General features: G+C 40.2%; 1 protein-coding gene across 2 annotated transcripts in view; it reads left to right on the forward strand.

The window, feature by feature from the left end:
- The first annotated feature begins 2,788 nt into the window (after positions 1-2,788).
- The window catches only part of negr1 (neuronal growth regulator 1), a 116,261-nt gene continuing 93,813 nt past the window's right edge, over positions 2,789-25,236 (forward strand). For both annotated transcript variants that reach the window (XM_048252217.1, XM_048252218.1), the window contains exon 1: positions 2,789-3,180. In XM_048252217.1, the coding sequence (XP_048108174.1) occupies positions 3,011-3,180 (170 nt within the window). In that variant the 5' untranslated portion in view covers positions 2,789-3,010. The remainder of the gene's footprint in view (positions 3,181-25,236) is intronic.

A 25,236-nucleotide genomic window follows, 5' to 3' on the forward strand; every position in this document is an offset into this window, starting at 1 on the left:
GAATAAACAGCAGACCTTACCGAACACAAAAGTGTAAAGCAGTCCCCTGTACAGTTAGACGTTCCAGAGTAATCCAGTTTTGAATTTGCAGTAAATTTCGACATGCATGGATGTCTCCAAATTTGGGCTTTAAGTTTTACAATGTGTTTAAATTGTTCCACATGATTTCATAATGGGCCAAATACAAAATAAATGTTACAAATATCGCCTAGATATTGGTAAATCAGAGGACAACTGATTAAGAGTTTGTGAAAGTAGCCTTAATGATCACAAAATGCTAAGCATGCATCTAGGCTATTTGAGTTTCTTAAAGCTGAGCTGTGCTTAAATTTAAATTGTTCAATACATCATTTCATAGCAGGCCAAATATAAAATACATTTTATATATAGCCTAGATATCTGTTTTTATTAGACAATCAGATGATTTACAGTTATATGTAATATGTCATGTTTCATGTTTTTGTAATGTTTCATACAATGATGCAGGTCTACTGCAGTGAATAGGCTAAATAAAACTTTGATAATTTTTATAGCCTACTACTGTATAGTTAACTTTGGCCTTGGTGCCCTGACATGTGGCCTTTGTGCCCCCCACCAAATATGCCCAACTGAAGGCCAAGTGGCCTTGTCCCCAGAATGGTGAAATTCCAAGCCTGGTATAGTATATATACTTTTTTGATCCCGTGAGGGTAATTTGGTCTCTGCATTTAACCCAATCGGTGAATTGAAGTGAAACACAAACAGCACACAGTGAACACACAGTGAGGTGAAGCACACACTAATCCCTGCGCAGTGAGCTGCCTGCTTTAACGGCAGCGCTCGGGGAGCAGTGAGGGGTTAGGTGCCTTGCTCAAGGGCACTTCAGCCTCGGCCCACTGGTCGGGGCTCGAACCGGCAACCCTCCGGTTACAAGTCCAGAGTGCTAACCAGTGGGCCACGGCTGCCCACAACTACTTAACTTAAGCTTAACTACTGTAACTCTATCCACACCCTAACTAATCATTAGTGCATGTGTTTAATCATTATTTTTATAAAGGCATGCATTCTTAATCATTAACACCATTCTAACTGATGTTATAAACCAGGCAATTCCTTAACAACTATTTAATAATGGAAATATTACTTCATTACCAATTATTATTGCATAATGTATTAAGTATTAAAAACAATTTATAAACATAGCGGAGCTGATTGGATGCTCAGGATGAGGCCTCAATCAACCAGTCACACCGTTCCAAAGCCCCGCGCCAACAGACCAGGGTCATTGCACAAATCAGATCCATTTTCGACAAAGTGTTGAAAACTGTATAATGTAGGGTCACAATGAAACAACATCAGTCTGGGGTGGCGCTGGCACCGGCAGTCTTGAATCTGCACAACAAGCACAACAGAGGTACCAAGGGCCTTGTTTTCAGGACAAAGCAATTGTATTGAGAGCATTTTGGTATAAGCGGTGTTATGGTAGTCTACATGTCTTGATAGTGAGTGCTAACTAACAAATAGCAGTAATCAGGACCCCCAGGATCTGTAAAAGGTTGCATAGGAACATTGCGTACTGCATACCATGGTGTCACAGGATTGAGCTGCCAATTGGTAACCTGGCAATAGCCAGATGAATTTCGCTCCGCCTAGCTCCACTCATCCATCTGGAACCGATCCATTGAAGTGTTGCTTCAGAAGGCTGGGCCTAATCAAAAAATGCTTGCATATGATTGAATAAGCCACTTGTCCGTCATCTATTGACGTGCTACTTCAACCACTCACATCGAAGCCAACCCGTGACGCTAATAACAGACTCACAGTCGCTTCTACGCTTATGTCACATCTATGAAACTCCCCGCCCTGCGGCCCTGATTGGCTAAACCATAAAGTTGGTTGGAGAAATCACTCTCAATGGAAGAGGTCCCAGATGGATGTGAGTGAAGCTAGGCGGAGCTAAGCGGAACGACATTCATCTGGCTAGGGTCAGGTTAGCCAATTGGTGCACTATACAATTTTTGAGACAAAATATGTGTAGAATGCTTCTGCTCTGGTTGTGTCTCTGTGTAAAAATGAAGACAGGGTTTCTCAGTGATCTAGGCTACACAAAATGAACAAAAATATGAAATGCAAATGCATTCAAGACACTTTAAGGCAGTGATCAGCTGAGAGCAGTGTAGGCTATAGAAATGGAAAACTTCCTGCTTCCCCAACCCTCCACAGCCCATCACATGCTTTCTTCTTGGGAATTCTCCACACTCAATCCCTGACTTCTGACTGGTTGATGTTTGAGCCATGCTCTGAAACTTTATGAAGAATATTTCTGCCACCAGCTGACACACACCCAAAGGGATCCATATTAGGCCTAAGAGGGGGAAACGAAAGAACGTAAGATAACTTTAAAATTATATATATATATATATATATATATATGTTATATATGTTTCTCTGATATCTTGAAACCTAGCTTTCCAAACAAGCAAACTAGGCCTAACTACAAATAACCTACACATTTTATATATCCTAGCCTAGTCCTAGGCCTAATCTTAGGCTATCTTGAAAAGATCCACAGCCTATAGCCTAGCCTACCTCAGTCGTCCCTAATGCAAGCAAAACGCCCCTTACTCTACACCTTCTCTCTTATCTAACATTTATCAATTTCCACACTATTTGGACGGTCGATAGGCTACCTTTAATTGCTGGTCTGTTTTGCTGTATCAAGGCACCCTGCTTTAACTGCTCCATCACGAGCTACAGGGAACAGGTTGCCAGGGAAACGGCCGCATGGCAACAGGATCAGAGCCTGGGGGTTGTCTGCTGCTAGGTCGGCGCCCGTTTTACATTTCCTCACTAGATGGTGTGCAAGCCACTGGAGAGTACACTTCAGCGCGTAGTACAGCTCTGAGAAAACAAACCTTGGAAACTACACACCGCATCATTTCTTGTGGTTTTAAGGAAGAGAGGGGTCGGGATTAACGTTTCAGCTCACATTTTTCAAGCGCACAACGAGGACAATATTAATCGAGCTGTGATGGACATAATGAACGCGGTGCAGGATGCGTGTGTCTCCGGTCAGTGGCTCACCGCTATCATTCTTAGCCTTTGCTGCGTTCTTCCCTCCTGTATGCCTGCTGGACAAACTGTGGACTATTCCTCAATTACAAGTGCTGTCTTCAAACAAGGAGACACGGCAATATTGAGGTACGATTGATAAACTGAAAACTATGTCCCGTTCTTTGCTACTTGCTTCACATAGCTTTGTCGCTTCACGAGACTGATGTCTATTGTAAAAAGTAGTTCGAGTAAATAAAATGAAAAACAAAAAGAACCGTTAATGCACATTTGCTTTCCCCGGGCTTAAGTGGGTCACGGCGAACATTGCGGTTTAACACTGTGTTACAGTTAGGCTACACTTTATGTGCGCGTTTTAACGTTAGTTGGAACCACGAGTTTTCAGAGTGAGGTAGCCAAAGTGTTCTGAATGATGTAGCCCTCCATAGTCTCGTAGTCTAGGCTATACTGTTGAAAGATACTAGTGACTGAGGTAGGCTACCGTATTGTGTTCATTGATGCTGGCATCCAGATAGCGTAGCTATATCACCTATATTTGGTAGAGTCGAAGAGTTTTGTTTAGGAAAGGAACTAGGCTACTGCAAAACGCATAATCTCGTCTAGAAGTAGGAGGACCACACTAATGTAAGAAAGTAGCCTATTTAATAGTCAGTCGCGTCTATGTGAAAGCAGTCCTCAGTTACCACTTCATTATATCTAAACTACTACATGCATGGAACAGAAAGTATTCTCCTTTGAGCGTTGTAGAGCTCATTTCTCATTGAGAGAAATCTGATTTGTAGTTGTACAGCTAATGGTGTTTTAACCACGCAATTCTTTAATGAAATGGATTGGATGTTCCGTGTTTTGCTGACAGTAAATAACAGATAATAATGTGGATGGGTCTCTGGGGGGGGCAAGACAGGAAACATCCTCATAGACATAGACTGAGCCGACTGGGTTGTGCAATGAACAAGCTTTTTTAAATAGCTTGGAAAGGCTACGACAACTTACTGACATCCAAACAGTCCAACCATTAAGAAGCAATGTAGGCTAAGTTTACTAAGTTTCCTCCTATCAGAGTTTAAAAAGCGTTTCTTGTTTAAAAATGAACACTCTCTAGTAGGCTAGTTTAGGGGGGGGGGAGTTGGCAGAATAATGATCCAGATTAGGCTCATTCATTAAAGCACATTGAAATGTTTCCCCCTTTTATGTGGTAGGCTACTGGAAAGTGAACGCTATCAATTCATTCAGAACAGAACAAATTCCAAGGCATCAGTCAGCTCATGAGTCTAGAACAGCAGGTTGGGGTGGGGTCTCTATTGGAGGCTATTCCTTTTTCTATTAGGAGGGATGAGCCAGTCCTTTTGAAAAAGTGAGCATTTCCCCATTAGAGAGCCATGGAATTTAATTTGGCACAATATGTGTGAAATAGCCTACAAACTCAAAGTAAGGCCCTTTGATATAGCTATCAGGCTACTTGGAATTTTCATAGCTACTGGAGATGGACCACTGCCATTATTGGACACATACAGTAGCTGGTAGTCTCCATTTGACCTCAGATACACTATCTACTTGTTTCAACATCACAAGAATAATGGAATAACGGTTTATTGTTTCCTATATGATGCTGCCCTCTTCACCATCATTATGGTTGCAAAAATCTGGGAACTTTAAAAAGTTGGACACTTTACATGGGAATGTATGGGAAATAACAGGAATAAACTGGAAAATTACAAAATTGCAGATTGGCTTTTAACAGGGAACTGAGTTCACCCATGCTAACAGCACTACTTACTGCAGGGCTAATGAGGCCACACACCCTGCATGCACTGTGCATTTCTCCATCACATGCACAGATCATTTCTAGAATCCTACACACTACAGCAGGACTATTAAAGCTGCACTACTGCATTTGAACCCAAGGACTACACCCAGTGAAGTAAGTTTCGATGATATTACTGGGGTAAATATGTTTGAACTATGATATTACAGTTTAACTAGCAAATTCTCAATCAAAATGAGTTTGCTAGCTAGCCGGTAAATCAAATATGCTACATGTAAGCTAACTGACACCATTTCATTCCCAAGCTTAACTTCCCATGGAAAGTTTCTGGAAAGGTTCCAGAAATTTACTGGAACTTTTTACGCCCCTTTGCAACCCTACTCATCATTGCCAATTGCCTTTTGCAAGCCAAATGTGACGTTATAATGAGCCTGATCACCATGCACACACAGGTGATGCACATGGCTTTGCCTTTGTGAGTCTCATTAATTGCAACATACAGATGTTTCTTAAACTCCCCTGTTTATTTCCCTAATGTCATTAAGCACCTGTTGGCAAGGTAGCTTGTGAGCTTATGTCTAGCTTCTAATGAGTAGGCTGTGTGTGTGTGTGTGTGTGTGTGTGTGTGTGTGTGTGTGTGTGTCAGTGTGCTTGGGTTGTTTGGTTTTGACACAGTGATTGATGTGTCTTATTGGTACAGAGGTGGAACCATTGTAAAAGACATCTGTAAGTCCGTTCATATTAGAAAGCAAAAGCTCACTTTGGCATGGAGCCCCTGGTGTCCCTGGAGTAGTCGTAAGCAGGTGTTCATGTTGCTTACTAGGTTGGTCTTATTGGTTGGATGGGAACCATCAGAATATGGTAGGCCTACACACACTGTAGAATATATAGCATGGCCTATTGCATGTGTGAGGGCTAATTAATGGGCTTGGGCAATGGGCATAACCTGTGTGTTCTGTTATTTGTTTATTTTTTATTTGTGTTCATTGGCTATTTATTGAAAAGTGCATTTTGTGAGTAGCAACCCACTCATGAGCTCCATCAGATAGAATGCCCCAGGCAGTTTCATTTACCCTTCCACATTATGTTAATGTATTGAAAGCATATAGTGTAGTTGACTACTTATAAGGGCTGCCAAATTTTCTGTCGATTAACTGACTATTTTATCAATGAGTTGATTAATCTCAGTGATTAATTAATACAAATTCAACATATAATTGAAGTTCCTTTAACCACAGCAACCTTTTGGGGCAGCAATTGTGACATAGCCTAGCCTACATCAATTAATTTAGAGTTCTCAGATTCTACTGGAACAAATACATAGGCCCATGTTTACATTCAATTCTAAGGTCCTTTATGGCTTCAATAATGAGTGTAGCCCTACTTAGCAGCTATAAGGACAAATGTTTCAAAAAGATCAAGTGATAAGGTGTGTTCCCCGTTACAGTAGGCCTACAGTAGTCTAAGTGTTGTTGAACCGCTTAGACTACTGTAGTTAAATGATAGAGAAGTGGTTGCTGTAAATTTGTCACATTGGCATTGAAGTGGTTGTGCATAGCTAAAGCTGCTGTGCTATGTTTTTGAAACTTTGCATAGTGTACAAGCCACAGATTTGTTTGCGATGATTGAAGCCCTGAGAAACGTTCACATCATCACTGAACGCTTCTATCAACAGAGTCGCACTCTGGTGCTGCAGCACATTATCCCGCTCCCCTCGGAATTCCTGTTTCAGGATTTTTTTAAAACTCTGTAGCCCTGGATCAAGTGGATTATGCTTAGAGAAGGCTACACAGTGAGTTACATCATGCACATGCCGCTTATGTATTAGTAGTAATCAATAATACAGAAGACAAACTTTAGACAATAATGAAGGTGCATTCATAAAATAATCGATAACGTTGACATGTTGCAACCGTGCTACTACTTAATATTAGATACTACTTAACATTTTACTGCACGGGGGATCCATTAAGTCATTGTGTAGAGCCACAGAGCACATTTACTCAGTTTGCAATTGGTTCCACCCCTTCCCAGTCATCGTTGTATTTAGAAAGACATAGCTCTGAGTTTTCACACTCTCAAACTTTTGGTCACTTGGGACACCATGTGAGAGAAACTGATACAGTACCTTCTGTCATGTTTGTCGTACGGCTTACTTCAGCCTGCAGTCTTTTGTTGGAAACAACTGTTTTTTTTTTTTTGTTCCTTTTTTTCTTTTTTAACCTTGAGCCTGTCTGTTTACACTAATATGGTCTAATTGGTGCTGCAAAGAGAAAATAGGATTAAAAGGATCAACGCAATTTTGGGATTCTGTAACAATCAACATTGTTATTGCATTGCGTTGTTGTATCTGTAGCCAGTATTTTCCTTATTGTGTTTCCTCTTATATCTTTTACACAGTTATGCTACCTGCTAGCACCTTTAATATGTAAAGGTCAGGAGAGTTTAGCATTCAGTGCTCAGTTGTTGGACATTTAGCCCATTCTAGCCCAGCTGATTTGTCTATTGATTTATCCACCGTTCACATATGGACATCAAACAAATTACTGTGTGTCTGAATACTGAGAACTTCCGAACACTTGTCTAATTATCTGTCGGATAAAGGAAGTCGTGATGTAAAATCACTGGGTTCAATACCTGACTGAAGTTGAACTTGAAATATAGACTGACAAGTGGACAATTGTGGTCAGTAGTGATCTGTATTCATCCCTTAGCCCTTAGTCTTTGTTGTGCCGGGTGGCACATAGGGCAAGGACTAAGGGGCCGTGCACACGACGCCGGTTTTTGCGAAACCGGTGAGGTTTTGTTAACGGTTACGCCTTGCATGTACACAGTTTAGGAGACTGAAACCGATAGCTTTTGAAACCGGCTTCCGAAGTGGGAACTTTTGAAACCGCCGGCTAACTTTCGCCGTGTAGACGCCTGTAGGTGCGAAGCCGGCAACTTTATGACGACATAGCCCCACCTCTCAACTCAGCCACGGCAGTCGACCTGACATGTTGCTTGTCAAAACAAAACAAACCATTTATTTATCATATTAAAATGTTTTTCTTTCCCCTGTCATGATTTATGTGCACAATGTAGCCTATCAGCCTTTAGTGGCTAAGTTAGAAGCACACGTTAGCTTAACTTAGTTAAACATTAGCTTACTGCATGTTAGTGTTTTCTGCAGTGGTGCTCAGACCTAATGCAATGCGTAGGGTAAGTATTTGAAATTTCACATAGCAGTCACATAACTTGAAAATGAACTTTATTAGTTTAACAGTTGAATTGAAAACCGAATTGTCTGTAGTCTCCTTATTTCATGCGACGGCTTAACCAGAACACTTATTAGACATTGTCTGGCTTAACAAACTGTTTCAACAATGTTTTCTTCTACGCGATTCACGCGAAATTGTCGTGAAGCTTCTGCACAGCGGCGCCATCGACTGGTCTGGCATATGCACTACAGCACATTTAGCCGGTTACACCTCTGTGTGTATACGCGAGGTTTTTTCTTGCCGGAGTCGTTAAAGGTGTGAAAGCGGTAAGAGAAAATCCACCCGGCGGTGTCGTGTAAACGGCCTCTAAGGATCTCCACTCGTCTCTGTTGTGTGACTACTTCTCAATGGTGTTCCAGCTGTAACCTCTCTCCTTTATTTCACCTTTGATGGCTCGTCTCCGGGGTGTTTTATCTATGTCTCCCTCTTTTGCGTCTTCCTTCAGGGGTCCATCGCAGTGCTACTTTTGTGATGTCATCAGATGGTTTCCTAAGTACGTGCCCTAGCCATTTCCATCTCCTTCGTAACAGTACTGTTTCTATGTCCAAGCACTCAGTTACACTGTGCAGCTCACAATTTGTTTAAGTATGATCTGTATTGATATTGGCACTCGGACTTTGTCTTTGGCCTACATTTTGCTCAGCATGTTTGGTGAAAGCTTTCTCCACTGTGGATGCTTGGAGGGCTGTTAACAGAAATACACAAATACTACGCTTGGCTGGCACACGAGGTCCCATGCTTTGGCCTCGCCTGGACAACATTCTTGACTCAAAACAAAAGCAGTGTGCCATGGGCATCACAACATAACACTAAATGCTAATCAGACGGACCAGACGCCAGTTTGAAGGGAGAGCTGGGTTGATGGCTTGGTCACATTTGGACAGTGCAAATGGGGCGCTTGCTCTAATGTTAAATGCATTACATTTTGGAAAAGAATTTCCTTGTCAAATCCTTGTGTGTTTGCATCCATGTGATTTCCCAGATCCCATCACATATTTAAAATCACACACTGCACCACATTCAAACAAGTACTGCAAAAGGTTAAATGATAATTAGCATATTCTAGACTAGATTATGCTCAAAAACATTTTAGGAGTGCCGTTTGTGGGCCTTGTTCATTTGCATGTGAATTGAAACAAACCAAGTTGACATAACACAACAGTTGTAGAGCACAAGGTGGGCAAGGTGTATATCTTCTAAGAGAAGATGTGAGAGCTATGTTATTGTAGCTTAATTGTTTTGACTGTAATTTTAATTGCGGCCCTGTCAAGTAGCCAAGAATTACCCCAGGTGATCTGCATAATGGCTGTGGATTAGGCTCCGGCAGTGAATATTCTCCAGACATGAATAACTGGATGGACAGCAGTGGTGATTATTAGAATAGAAAGTGGAAACAATGAAGTTGGCCCAGATCAATATCACAACAAAAGCTTCCCTATCCCTTCTGAATGTAAAGTAACAGAGATATCGGGAGTCGGATGTGGGCCGAAGTAAGAAGCAGTGAGAGTATTTTTAATTGTGATTTTAATTTTAAATGGGCTCTAAATATATGTGCATAATATCGACGACAGTGGTGGTTAATTTATGAGCTGCTGGTCTTAACAAATCTGAGGGTAGCTCATTTGCATCCTTACCTTTGTGAACAGAGATTCAAGTTGAGAGGGCTATTCAGTGGTACTTTTGCATGACCAAGAGGCTCCTGAATGCATCTCTTGAGTGCAAGATCTAAAAACAATAAGAAGCATTTGTGTAATCTAAGTCAACACACAAGTGATATCTAGAGCCTTTTCTGAAGATGTCAAGAGATGTTTGTAAGCCGTTTGAGAGCTAGGTTAAGAGTTCAGATGAATATCTGGACATTTTTAGCCATTTTAGTAGTTGAATGACTTGTGAACATACTGCAAAATCCTCCTAGCAAAAAGGTGATATTACCTAAATGTTTTATTTTTTAATACCTGCATAACTTGCTGTGCAATTAACATCTTAGCACACTTGTGAGCTGAATTGGGGATGCCTGATAGTCAAATACGTATAACTGCATGCTCACTTCAGTTAAATCAGTTGGCATAGTAGTCTTTTTTTCACACAACAAAGACAAGTATTCTTTTCAGAATATCTTTCAATTACAACATTGCATAAATTCAAAATTAACTTGAGTAATATCCCTTCCAACTATACCTTAATGCTTATCATTAGCTTTAGGAAGCAGATAAGGCCGGGCCATCCAGTAAAGATACTCAAAGAGAAGCTGAAATAGTCTAGCTGTGTTTCTCTCTTGATTTAAATATGGTTACCACTACCCATGGATCAGCTGACAGATTAAGAAGCTTTGTTTCACATTCCTGGAAACTAGACTTGCTTCCATGAACTAATAGTAAAGTTGGTTTGGGGATATTCTTTTTCTGTCGGAGTATTGAAGAGAGAGAGAGAGACTCCTCTACCATTTTTTCTTTCCCTTGTAGTTAACAATGCATCACACAGAGTATTTTTGAGCACCTGTTTCAGCCCCTTTATTCAAAACACTCCCAAGTATTCTGAAATGGGAAGGAAAGGGAAAACAATATGAAATTCCAACTGCAGTTTGGCGTCACAGTGCCGACACTCCAGGTGCCATCATTCCCTGGTACCTGAATATAACCACAGGGTTTAGGCGGCATGTGCCAGCATAGACCACAGCACAGATGCTAGAGAAATGCAAGAAGCATTTTAGCACAAATAACAACACCCTGAAAAGAGGGACGTATGCTAGGTGGGCCTGTTTAAAGATTTAAGCAAAATAGGTGTGCATTAATGACAGAGATCCAGAATATTAAAGTATGCTAGTCTATTAGTTGTACATTAACTTTCAGGAAAGAGGATATTTTTGTGTCCAGCATTTAATATTCATTCAAATTGTCACATACTCAGCCTGTGAACCAATCAAGATGATACAGAGCCCAGGCGTGTCATAGAGAGAGAGTCCGACACATTTACAGTAGATGATATATTGGGGAAAAAAAGCAACTCTAAATGCAACATTATTCTACCTTAATGGTGCTCTGTGGAGTTTGGTTAGTTTAAAACATTTTAAAATGGCATAAATATCAACAGGATGTGAAGAAACAACTGTTTTGACATTATCAACAACTATCTACAACTATAACAACATTATAATAACTGTTTTGATACAGTATCAGGAATGCCTGTGCTCTGTGCTGCAAAGCAGTGTCACACACACATGCACACATGCACTTTGTAATCACTTTATACCACAATTTGTGTTTAATACAACTCGAAGCTTAGAACTCCACACACCACCTTTAAAAATATTATTGTGTGCAAAGCGACTATGTATTGAGTTAGTTTTTCAAGGATAACTTCATGGTGGTCAAAGCCATGCTCTCTTTGGCAAGATGTATCATGCACGCGTGGTTGTCATTCCCTGTGAAGTACCACCTTGATCTTGTACTAGCATATGTGTCTGCCACACCTCTAAGTAATACAAGGGGAACTGAAAGTAAATGGAGTTTGTCTTCATGACAAAACCAACCCCCACTGCTGCAGAGTGGAAGCACTATTCAGAAAGCTATCCCTTGCAAGCACTATGGTCTGTGCTATCGATTCTCTTAAAATCCTTTTTTGAAACTGTAAGTGTTCAATTTTGGGGGTGTTATCTAGATAAAAAAAAGAAGCCTAAAAGAGTTCTTCTACTCTACATTTTTTCTTTTCGTTTGGTCAGACTTAATAGTGAGTGCTTAGAACATGCGTAGCTCGATTCTTATCACGAGGAGAAGACACTCCGAGGCACAGCTGGTGGTTCTGCTAATCCAGAGCAGGATCCAGAGGAGAAGCTGGCCAGGCATAATTGAGGGGAGACCTCTGGACTTAGAGAAATATCCTGGAATAGAAACCGGCAGCTGGCTGGCTGCTGAAGCAGCTTTCAAAACACACTCAGGTGAAGGTTTTTTTTTTCTCGCTGTCTCAAGTTAGCACATCTCCACAAAGAGGAGTCACTTGCTAACACTGGCAGATATCAATCTCTCAACTACACATCAATATCTAGCCTTCACAGCTGCATATAGAAGCCTCTTGGTCATGCAAAAGTAACACTGAAGCAGTCTCAACTTGTATCCCCATTCACAAAATTCCCTCTTAGATTTGTTAAGACCAGAAGCTCATAGACTAGCCACCTCTATCACACATTTAATAATGAGTGTGTTTGTGTGTGTGTGTGTGTGTGTGTGTGTGTGTGTGTGTTCTTACCTTGCCCCAGCTGTATGTTTTCATTGCATGTTGAAACACTACCCACTTGAGAGCATGGGGGAACAGAATCTGCTGTTTGTGTATTTTCCTCCGTTTAAATGCTGCAGTAAAGTCCTACGCTCCACCACTAGTAAAGTGCCTTTTCCAAACTCCACAGAAAGGTTTTGTAATTGAGATGTGGCTTACCCTCTGATCGAACGGCCGTTTTTATAGTTGAATGAGATAAGAACGCCTGGGAGAAATATCCCCGGCCTTCTCTTTTCTCGGTTTCTGAAGCAGGGACGAGAACACTGGGGAGGGTGGGGATGGCTAATGATGAATCAAGGACAAGGAAATTATGAGATTTCTGCTTTGGCTCGTACACTACAAAATGAAATGCAATGGAATTTGTAAGTCTAAATTATAAGACGCTGTCTAGAGATTTTGTTTTGGAGTGGAGGCTGTTTGTTCCATCCGTCAACACTAGCTCCCTTCATCTCAAAATAGAGTGTTTGGTTGCTGGTGCTCTGTAGAGTGTGCTAGCTCATTAGATTATAAATACTTTGTTGCACGTCAGACAGTAGCCTAATTTACTTAGCAAAACCCTCAGTTAAATAATTCCTTTGGCGAATCAGATTTGCATTTAGAATGCAATTCAGAATGTACATCCACTAGTAAATATGTACATCCATAAAAGCCATGTGCATTGTCAGTAGTTAAAGTAACACAGTAACAAGAGTGGCATATGAGTATTATTATACTGTGAAGGTCCAACAAATGCCAACAAACACCAACAGTTGAGTCAATCCGTCGTTGTTGGATGGAGTTGTTTGAGTTCCACATGTCCAAAAGTCATTCTTTTCAATTGTTGTCTTGGCAGTGTGGAGTTGGATTTTCTGGACACTCTAAAGACTGCAACCAACAACCGGCAACATAATAATTGTCTTGGCAAAGTGCCTGCATTCAAAGTCTATTATTCTAGTATTATAGATATCTTATTATTCCTTTGTATTTATTCTGCAGTGATAACTGTAAAATATTGTACTGTGTGGGCTACATGATGGCATTGTCTGGAGGAAGAAGTGGAGGGGCAAACAGAAGAAAGAGAGATTGGAATATAAGATCAAGGAATGAACAGGGAAGTTTGAAGAGAATGGAGGAGAAAGAATGGTCAGGGATGGACTTGGGCAGGCCCCAAAGGACAGCAGAAGATTGAAGAGAATGGAGGAGGAGGAATGGACAGTACAAATGTACTGTATGTGTTGACCCAACGGCCTTAGGGGTCATGGAACTATTCATTCATTCATTCAACCTTTATTTATTCTCGGAGGGTCATTGAGGGAAGCTCTCATTTTCAATGAAGCCGAGATTACAGAAACAATGAAGTAACAAAATGTAAAAAGAGAGAGAAAAAAAAGTATAGGTATAGGTCTAGGCCTATAAATAAAATAAAACAAAGTAAAATAAATAAATAATAAGATAACATACATTACATTATAGAGGAGGGAGGGGAAAAATACATAAAATCTTAATAATAAAATAATAATAATAATAATAATAATAATAATAATAATAAATACATTTAATTAAAGCAGGTACAAATTGACATAGGAAGGTTTGTGATTACAGATCTGAATTGATTATAGGAAAGTATAGAGTTCATTTTTATATTACACTGAAGATTAACTGAACTGGAACTGAAGAACTAGGCTGTAGGGGAGTGGACGTGAGGTTTGCTCAAAGCTACGCTTTATTTGACTTTGGGCTCTGAAAAAGCGCCTTTAGACTATTTCAGTTGTTTTGGTCAGGGGCGCAGGAGGCACGTGGGATATGTCCCCCGCAGTGTTGAAGAGACAGCCGTCGTCCCCCTCACTTTTGATAAGGAAAAAAAGCCTTATAGGTACGCTAAATAAATAATAACATATAGGATTTGCGCTAACTATGTAAAACTCCCCATTAACAGCATCACATCACTAACCACAGCCATCTACAATACTGTAAGACTGCACAATCTCATATTCACTCTGTTGGATATCTGAAGCCAGTTTGTCTACTAACAATCATAAAATAATCCAGGCTACTTGCTTAGCATAAATCATTCATCATCATCTTTATTTGAGGCAGGCTGGTATTCGAGGCAGGCTTTTTAAAATATTTCTAACCTGCATTTAGACATGCGTTTCGTTTGGAGTGGCATACGGTAGGCTATCAAAAGCATTTTCGGTTTGGTTTGGGATTTAATTTACTTTTGGACTGTATGATGATATTGCGAGACAAGGCTGTAATGGAAACCTTTTTGCGTAGCCAAGTAGCCTAAATTGAGTTATTGTTTAATTATGCATGATTTAGTACTTTTTTTTATAAAATTCGTAGGCTGGAATGCCTTGAGTCGCAACAATTGTATTTAAATGTAGTAGGCTTCAGCCTCTGGCAATTAGCTCGAAAGGGGCGGCAAGAGAATGATCTTGAGAACTGTGTTGGAGATCCATGATAGGAAAAGGAGACTTTTCTTTGCCAACCGTAGGCTATTAATCCAACCAACATAATACAATACAATACAACATATAATAAAATATTAAGAAGAGGTGTTATTTCATTGACTTAAATCGAAACAATGTCTTCTAGTGGACTGATGGCAATTGTTGGTATGGTAGGCAAATAGAATCAATCCCGGGCATAATTTGAGGATTTATGGTAGCCTAGTGCTCAACTCCTCCTGCTCAACATGACATTAGCTGTTATGTTTATTGTTAACAAACTCAACTAGCCAACTTATCAACTCGTTTTCAATAGCCTAACTATAAAATACAAGTCTATCAACGTTTTTGTTTTAGGACATTTATTCCAAACATAATTTCAAGACACAAATTGGATACTTCAGTTACCTTGGTTCATAAATCCCAGAGAGTAGGCTACCACACCCCAGAGTGATGGGCCTAGTGTTCTTATGCGTTCAGTGTGGTGTATAAACAAGCTGAGAATTTGCCTGTCACAGACGTGGGGAGCTCTTTGAAGCTTGAGATAGTGTGATACAGTTACTACAGTAACAGTATTTTATTTTACTACTTATGTAATTGTTTTTTTTTTTTCAATTTTATAAATGCTTTGTTTAAATGCTGTTGGAACAAATAGTTGATTATAAAGGCAACTTTCTGTTGCAATTTTCTGTGTGTTCTGGACTGGTAAATTGTTAAGCCAACACTTGTTAAGTTCTAACGTTGCATAAATATTAACTACAAACACACAGTGGAGAGTTGATTTGGTTTATACCAGACAATTTAAGTAGGCCTAACTAGGCTATTTGATCATGTAGTCTATGTTTGGATCATAGGCATGATGATTCATTCATGGCTTCATAAAATATCAACATCCCATGTTGCTTTTTTCTACCATTGGCCCAAGTAGTGACCAGTATTCTACCATTGGCCCAAGTAGTGTGAAATAAATCAAAAAAAAAAAAATAAAAGTAGAATTGCACATAGCAAGAAGCTGGTCTGAGGGCAGATTTGGCATTGTGCTCATCTCACAGTTTTCACCATTTTTATCAAAAAATATTTTGTGTAATTATCTTAATATTCTGGCAAGTTTAAAATATGATGGTCGAAAGTGGGCAAGAGGTGGCGATCCGATATCTGGAAATCTTATCTCACTATGGGTTTGTGTTCACAATTTGTTCCCCCTCACTTTTAAAATATCTCCTGCGCCTCTGGGTTTGGTGGTAGGCCTATATGGATAAATATGAATTCATGAATGTTTCATGGATGGATGTGCTGTGTGTGCACATATCTTTTTGAGCAGCTACCATGAGTTGACTTGTTACTAACTAATCCAACGGATCCAATGAGTTTCACTGTTTTATTTGTGTACAGCTACCATGAGTTGACTTGTTACTAACTAATCCAGCGGATCCAATGAGTTTCACTGTTTTATTTGTGTACAGCTACCATGAGTTGACTTGTTACTAACTAATCCAACAGATCCAATGAGTTTCACTGTTTTATTTGTGTACAGCTACCATGAGTTGACTTGTTACTAACTAATCCAGCGGATCCAATGAGTTTCACTGTTTTATTTGTGTACAGTGTATATTAAAATGGCACATGCTGGTAACTGGCTATATGCTATATAGGCCTTGCCATGAGTTAGTCACTGTCATGGTGAAAAGACAATGACTGGTGTGAGCACGCCATTTATTTCTTGAGGTCAGTCTTAGCTTCGCTATCAGTCTATGAAATGGATGACAATTGTAGAGAATGCTTAACGGTTTGGTGAATCTCCATGCCTTTCTGATGCTAAAGTAGTGTGAAAATGTAGAAATGAAAAGTGTCGTCATATCATCTTCGGTGCTTTACATGGTATGTAGTCAATCTCCATTTTCCTTTGTCTAGTGTGAGGGGACATGATGGGCTCTGGGTCTAATTAGCTCGTACTGTCTGTGGACCCTGAGACACTCCAGCAGTAGAGATTACATTGACGGGAAATGGCTACATGAGAAAAGGTAATTGGTAGGAGGGGAAGCATTCAGGTATGAAATCCTCAGGATTTTAGGATTGAAGGTCAGAACGGTGAGGATTTTAGAGAGAAAATAAAACAAGGGCAGCTTTAGAGAAGGAGAATAACTTAACTGGATGCGCTCAAGGAAAAAATAAAGAAACGGAAGGTGGACTGGAGGTGGACTTTCCTCTTTCATGTAACTTTGAAATTAATAGGACTATGCTCATTTTATTCCACATTTCATATGGATTTTATATCTAAAATTTGAAAGCACACTATTGATTCAGACTTAGGAGCTACAACACTCAAAGTGTGTCACACAACACTGACATTACATATGACTCTGATTGATGCTGGAGGACATTCTAGCTTTCTAAAAATATTAGCAACCATGATTTTTTTGTGAGTTTGGTCTATGCCTCTGCTCTGTCTGAGCTATTTTATTTATGCATTCCAAAATAGAAGAGCTTGTCCAGTGTGACCACCACAGGCCACCGTTATTATTGATCACTGCAGAATTGTAAATCATATCGCCCTCAGGCTAAATGGTTTCATCGGCTGCGTGGCATCGAACTGCACCGGTTGAACGTCACGGGTGTGGTTACTGCTAAATCTGGCTGTACCTAAGGAAGCCTGCAGTAATAGGTACAGGAAGTACTGAGATAGGGATGCTTCCCTCTGTATGTGTAAAGTCTGATCAGTCTCTGGCACTCGGTGATTAGAACTAAGCCAAGAGGGAGATAGGAGCCTCTGGCCTGGAGTCAAGTTAGGGACCATGCTGCTGTGACCGTCAGTGGATTCTCTTTGCTGTAAGAGGCGACTGAGGGGGCCTGTAGCTTAAAGATACACTATGCAGGTTTAGGAATTTTTGCCGACTGTAGAGCTCCCTCTAGAGCTCTACAGAGACTTGTAACCGGAGGGTTGCATGTTCAAACCCCGACCAGTAGGCACGGCTGAAGTGCCCTTGAGCAAGGGACCTAACCCCTCACTGCTCCCCGAGCGCTGCTGTTGTTGCAGGCAGCTCACTGTGCCAGGATTAGTGTGTGCTTAACCTCACTGTGTGTTCACTGTGTGCTGAGTGTGTTTCACTAATTCACGGACTGGGATAAATAGAGAGACCAAATTTCCCTCACGGGATCAAAAGAGTATATATACTATACTACTACTATACTAACAACAGGCAAAAACTATGTCCAAAGAGCTATATCTACTGACAAGGTAATGTTTCACGATTCTCGCGAGATTTGTCAGGCCACCGTTCTTGAAGTTGCATGGCTGGTTTTCCCAGTAGCGACCCTGGTAGCGACTAGCTATGTCTGTCTGTATAGCTATGCTAGATACGATTCACCTATTACAAGTTCGTTTACCATCAAATTGGCTTCGTAAAGGTGAAAATCTTGAATCTCTAGTGTTTCTTTAATAAGTAAGTAGGATATGGATGTAAGCAGTCGACTACTGGTTAGGGCTTCGGGCTTGGAACCGAAGGGTTGCCGGTTCGATCCCCGACCAGTGGGAATGGCTGAAGTGCCCTTGAGCAAGGCACCTAACCCGCTCACTGCTCCGGGTTAGTGTGTGCTTCACCTTACTGTGTGTTCACTGATTCACGGATGGGATAAATGCAGAGACCAAATTCCTTGTATACGCAAGTATACTTGGCCTAGAAACCTAATTTACATTTACATATAGAAGGAGGAAGTATGCTATGCCACACCAAAGATTTACATATAGCCCTGCTTGTACATACTGTATACATGTTTATATTTATGTTTTGCTATATTTATGTTTTAAGTTTATGCTTTTGTCACCAACTTGCAATGACATCTATAAACAATGTTTAAAATAAAATTAAATAGCCTGAAAAAAAATACCAATATTATTGATAAACTAAAAAAAAATCACAGAATAGACTAATTACAAAAACTTTATATACAAACCGCGACTCAAGGACAAATTAATTACTCAGAAACAAGTCATGCTATATGTCGTAATGAAATGGAGACTGACAGCTACTCCACCTCTATGCTCTGCTGCCTCTGTTACACCCTGCCATGTTAAAGGGCACGTCTGGAAAGTTTTGATGCTGACAAATGGTAATTGTGGGTTCATACAATGTCAACAGAGATACTATATAGGCCATTTCAGCAAATGAACTGTCTGCTGGAGAAAAGTCACAGTTGCCGTTGGATAACCGAATGGATTAATGGGTTCAGATTCTGTGTCAGTGTTGTGTTTCGTGGTATTTACTTCTGTACTTCTCCAGCTCAGACAATTTACTCCTTGGTGCTCCTTGACATGAGAAATTGGTCTTGGTATTTTTAAGTAGGTGTCAATTCACTTATTTAACTTTAGTTGTATCTGAGTTAATTGTCAACAAAACATGAGCTAGCTTCCATTTCTTGACAGCTATGCTGCTAAAGGTCGGTCCATTAGTTGTGATCATTTGACTTTATTTCCTGTGAAGGAGACACAGTTCACGTTCAAGCATCACTAAGTTTTATTTTGCTCCATCACTGGGCCAATGTTTAGCACAGCTCTCTTTTTGTTCATGCCATTTGCCAATATGAATGGTGCTGTTTGTGCTAAACCACCAGTTGATAAATAACTGATGTGCTTTCACATTGCCATGAAAGGCTGTAGAGTGTTTAGAAAATATGAAGTACTTCATGAATCTGTTAGTTGTCCCCTCAAGGAAAACTAAGTGTGAACTGGAACTTGATCGATTCTCCAAGACACTGCTCGCTGTAGGTGTAGCTTGTGGAATTTAATACTGTTGGCCTTTTTTTTAACGTTGATTATGGCAACATTAGCTACCGATAACACTCCAACCCATGTGTAGCCCCACCTCATATATGTATCCCCACCTCATTGCATTCAACTGTGCTGACCTGGTCCTTAAGTGCAATCCTCAGTGTGGTTCAGAGAAAGATGGTGAAACAGGGTTGTAATGGGAGATAATGTGTCATCATTGGGTTTAATGAGACTTGCACACTGGTAAAGGAATGTTATCGACAGACCCACATCAGAAGTGCACTCCACCCACTGTGGGGATGTGTGTTCGCAGAATCGAGAATGTCTAGGTGTTAATACGCATTGTTTTTTAGTGGGAAGTTTCTGATTCTTTAACTTAATACATATTATTTAAAATATTGCCTTACCTAGTGCTTTTCCATGTACAGTATAAACACATTATTAATGACATAAGAAGGAAACAACAAATGGGAAAGAAAGATGAAACACAAGCAAAAAATGCACACACACACAACAAATTGCACCTTTTTTGATGTTCAAAGATGAAATATTCATGAGAAATCTTCTCAACTACAATAGGCTCCATATTTTATGTTGGGGGCAAGTGAAGAGGATGAGGGTGGAGTTAGTATGTTTACATCGTCATAATGTCAATACCATGTAGGGAACAAAAGTGTCATTGTTTCACAGCACAGAAAGCGCTTTTCCTGGCAGCAATGGCTCCTCCGGCTATCTCGTGCCGAGCAAATCCCCACTGGGTAGGTTTCCATGGCAACAGCGGCTGAACTGATTTGGGTGCCATTTGATTTTTGATGGGGACACTGTGGGTCTCTCAGCACCAGCAGCCCGTGTGGGCTCTCTCCAGTCATACTCATAATTAGGCTTCTGCTATAGTTGAAACTTATCTGGAGATGAAGGTGGTAAAGAGAACATACAGGCTGGGGGAAGATGCTAAAGTGTAGTCTTTTCATTTCACTTCCAGAGAAATGTTTGGCGCTGCTGGGAGCTAATCCCTGTTACCCTTGATATATTTTCTCTGCCTTTTAGCCAAACTTATCACAGTTAATATATTACTATAGTTTTAAGTGGAAAATTATCCCTCCTGATTGAGATTTGAACACTTTTGGAACAGGTTTGTACGTAAATGTTCTGAAAAAAAAAGCATGTATTTAACGTCTGACAAAAAAAAAAACAGTTTTAGCTCTCTCAATTGTATTACTGTCACATTTCTTTGCACTGTCTATCACAACAAGGGGACAATTCTCAAATGGAGCTTTACGTCTATCCCTGGAATTACTTACTTAAATAACAGTTATGAATCAAAGACCTGCTTTGTGGGGCAGACACTAAGCCGGGCATAATCCCTGCCAAATGGTCTCGCGATGAGCTAAACTAAGGAGTTTTTGTCCCTGCCAACAAGAAGGATGCATTTTAAATAGTCAAATGTTTACTGACTCTGTCAGGTCTTTTAACTGAATTTTGGATTTGTGTTTTTTTTTCTCGCTTTTGAGAGTTGAACTGTTTTTGTAAGAAAAAAAGCCTAAAAGTCTAATGTTCATCATGCTGTCCTCCAATACTATGTTGTTTGGATAGGCCTAGTTGGTTCAAAGATGGCCCAATCCTTTTTGATTCTTACTAAATAACCATATCAGCAGTGGAACACAGTTTGCGACTGTGAGCGTGTAAATGTCATAATTGTTTTGTTTTTAAGATGTGAAAATACTGAAGTATAAAAGTGCTGCTGAAGTGCTTGGAGCAGGCACCTAGTAACCTAGTTCTTTCTTTACATGGAAGGGGGTTGAGGCTTTATTATGCTTTGTCCCTTAAGGAGGTAGCCAGAGGAATTAGGGCATGCTAAGCAAAGCTCCAGAGAGCCATATAGATATGTTTATGCCAATATTTGCACAGGGAAAGCTCTTTTCCCACCGCCTCTCCACAACAGAGGTGTCTGTCTCCAGATTGGGAAGGAACATTTATACCATAAGAATAGGCAGCACCAGTGAAGATGTTAGACATTTTACAAAAGAAACATTTATACCACAAGAATAGGCACCATAAGAATAGGCAGCACCAGTGAAGATTGTAGCAAATATTCGATTACAAATGAAAACAAAATCTCAGTTCTTCACCTCTTTTGAAGGTAGTGTGTGTTTTTTGGTTCACACACACACACACACACACACAAATAATAGCATATAAGCAAGGCATGGCCTATAAAGTGCTAAGTTAACCACAGAGATCAATCAATTTGGTTTGTGTTTTTTGCTCAAACAAACAAGCTAATCTGTGTAATTAAGCTAGCTGGGTAATTAAGAACATGTATGTGAAACAAGAGAGTTTCACGTGCACGGGTCTAGTCATTCGTCACTAACAAAACATACAAATGCTTACGCTGTGTTTCCTTTTCCCTTTTTTCCTCCCCTGACAAGTCCTTGGTACTTCTTTAACAGAGATGTTGGCAGGGCAAGACCCCCCAAGACCTAGTCTCTAATGAGAGATCCTTAAGCACAGCTACCACCCAGATGCACTTCACATGTACAGTTGTAGTCTCTTTAATGCATACTAAATTAAGGAAACAGTCCATAGAAACAGTTCACATTTTGCGTTTTCAGAACAGGCAGCAGATGTGAAATGTTATTTTTCAGTATTGGTATGTGGGGTAACAACGGTAATAATAATAATAATAATAGTAATATTTATTTATATAGCACTTTTCAAGCATTGAGCACAAAGTGCTTACAGACAAACATGAAGAGCATTTTTTCTATGCGCAAAGTGCAACAAAAGTGCTTCACACACAAGACCCAAACAAACAAATAACAAAAATGCCTAACGGAGGGGCGTAATCGCCAGCGTACCCGTCACACGTGAAACATACAACATGTGAAACATTCAAGACGGATAACAAACAAACAAACAAAAACAAATAATAAAATAAATAATTAAGACATTTTAAAAAGAAAACTCATGTTAACTTAGTCCAGTTGGTTGCATCTAGTTAAGCGGCTGAATAGTCCAAGGGCAATGATGAAGGCGCACAGCTGTGTCCAACCCGGAGGATTTAACGTTTTCCTGGCTGTCTGGAGAGCACTGGAAGCAATGAACAGTCTGAAGTCGTAGGTGATCCTACAGATCAGCAACTCGGTGAACATTGACAGCGACCGTTTCTTGTTCAGTGAGATCGCTGTCGTCAGAGTTCTTTAAACTTCCTTCTAACGTTAACGTTAGTCTACTCAATCCAGACTCCAGGCAGCAGAGCATGGCAGCTCGCAGGTCAATCCAGTGGTCGCGGCAGTGGAGAAATCCCTTTCCGAAGCGCAGCGCCGTTCACGGATGGATTACACCAGAGGCCCAGGACAAAAGCCAACGCCAACGTTAGCCATGGCTAGGTCCTCAGCTCTTAACGTCACAGCATCAACAGAGTTCAAATAAAGGACTAAGAATAGTCAGCAAATAAAGGACTAAGAATAACACAAAAACTACCCAAAAATAACGCAAATAAAGAGAGAATACATTTAACTAGACAAAAAATACAAAAAAATAAACAGAACATTACATAAAATTACAAACATTACATAAAAACAAACAAAAACATGATGCCAGACGGAGCGGCGTGTCTCGCCAGCGTCCCCTTAACCCAGCAACCAGTAAAGGTACTACTAGGCTACTAGCACAAGAACAAACACATTTTTCTGTGGTCCTTATAGCATCATTTCGTAAGGACGCAAAGAACATAATAATTATATATCAGATACAAGCATAGCTGATATTACCCTTCATACATTAAGTTCACAATAAATAAACATTCACAAAGTAAGAAGGCCTTCCAGCATGCTGTATACTGGGCTATATGTTGCCAACACTTATGCCAGCAGGGTGCTTACAGTTGCAGAGTAATCCATAGGCCCTCTATATTCCATATTTCTCTATGTTTTTTCAATGTCCTTTTTGTGGCATCATTCTTTCTCAAATGAATACATCTTCTTCAGAGTTTGTCCTGAATGTTACGTAAGTGTGTCATTGTAATTACATTATGTGCAGCATCGTTCCAAAGAGTGTTTAAAGTGAGAAAAGAAAGTACATGATGCACACATTTTTCTTCTTCTTTTGTTTGTATTTTTTGACTAATCTCTCGTGGGGTTTGCTGCTTTTTTACCGAGTCTTTGTGTGAGTCATATGAAACAGATTTAAAGTCCGAGGGATTTCTCTTTTCTGTGAGGATAGGTTAGACTAGGAAGCAGAACCATTGTATATATCCGATGAGCTGGAACCCCACATGCAGATTGTATAGAGAGACTCATGTCCTTCAGGGATAACTGGAGTCGTTTGTGCAGGTCTGCAGGAGGATGAGGACACAGAAAACTCAGGGTAGATGTTAAACTGAATCAGCGGATGTTAGTCATAGGGTTGATTGTGTAGTGAATCAGTAGATTTTACAAAGGATTTATCACATTAATCATTTGCAATTACCAGAGGTCAGCATATTATTGTTTGTGAGTGTGTAAATTTTATGACTTGTTCTGAAAGACTTCAGGCACCAAGGTACCAACAATTGGCCTTTTGTCTAACAGAGTCTGAGTGAGGCTATATCTTTTAGCGGAGGAACTTTGGTGTCTCAGTATTGAGGTCTGTTTAAAATGTATGAGCTCATGTCTTTTATGGACTTCAGGGATTTCTCGTGTAAATACCAATGTTTTCAAGCCTATTCAGAAACTATCAGCGAGCAAGAACAATCCATCCTGAGTAGTAACACCGAGAGAGAGAGAGAGACTTTTCAAACGATTGTGTAACGATTTTTTAAGAGACCAAGAGCAGAGGTAGGATCTGGACCATCAAATGTGCTGTAGGTCATAGAGAAGGAAAGAGGAGAAAAATGACTATGCATAACACAAGTAGATACACTACTCTATGTTCCCTTCATTCTCTGGGAAGCATCAGAAAATGTCTGTCCAGGTGACTGTGAAGGCAACATTTGTGAAGGATCACTGGTTTACTTTCGGGGCCCTCTTTCGGAGTTACTCAGATTAGCGGCTCAAATGTCAGCATTTAATACGGCTGTAAAGGACTGCTCTGGTGACCTCACAGAAAATTAAGCACACATTACCTTGACAACAGCACTTTACAAAAAGACCCTGTTAGAAACAGAATACCTCTCCTCCATGAGCAAGCTGCCATGATTATCACGTGATACACATGGCAATATACTTAGAGGAACCGTTTCCTGCTAAAGCGTTCATTTACATCCAATCTGGGAGGGCTTTTTGCCCAGTAGCAAAAGCCAGTCAGTAAAACATTTACATTTAAATAATATTTCAATGTATATGTTTTCACATCATTTTAATAGAATTTATCTTAACTGCTTGTCATTGATTGCCTGATGAAACAGAAAGGCCTTGACTACAAACATGAGAGCAAACACTGGTGTTGGTCTGAATTGTTTATGTTTTTTAAGGCTGTTGCTCCCATTCGGGCAGCCTGCCAGAGTAGGCCAAACCTTGCGGGGCTTTGCCGAGCAGACACACAATTTAGAGTCAGTGACAGTACTCAGGCAGAGGTCATCATAGTGATCATACTGAACAACTCATCTCAGATATAGAAAACCAACATCACCTCGACCGCAACTGAGTCTCTTCCTCAGAGTTCTTTGATGAGAAACATACTTTGGCCCCATTTTAACTGTAGTATTTCACTTCATAA

This window comes from Alosa alosa, chromosome 9 (genome assembly GCF_017589495.1).
Source record: "Alosa alosa isolate M-15738 ecotype Scorff River chromosome 9, AALO_Geno_1.1, whole genome shotgun sequence".
In the NCBI taxonomy this organism is placed as follows: domain Eukaryota; kingdom Metazoa; phylum Chordata; class Actinopteri; order Clupeiformes; family Clupeidae; genus Alosa; species Alosa alosa.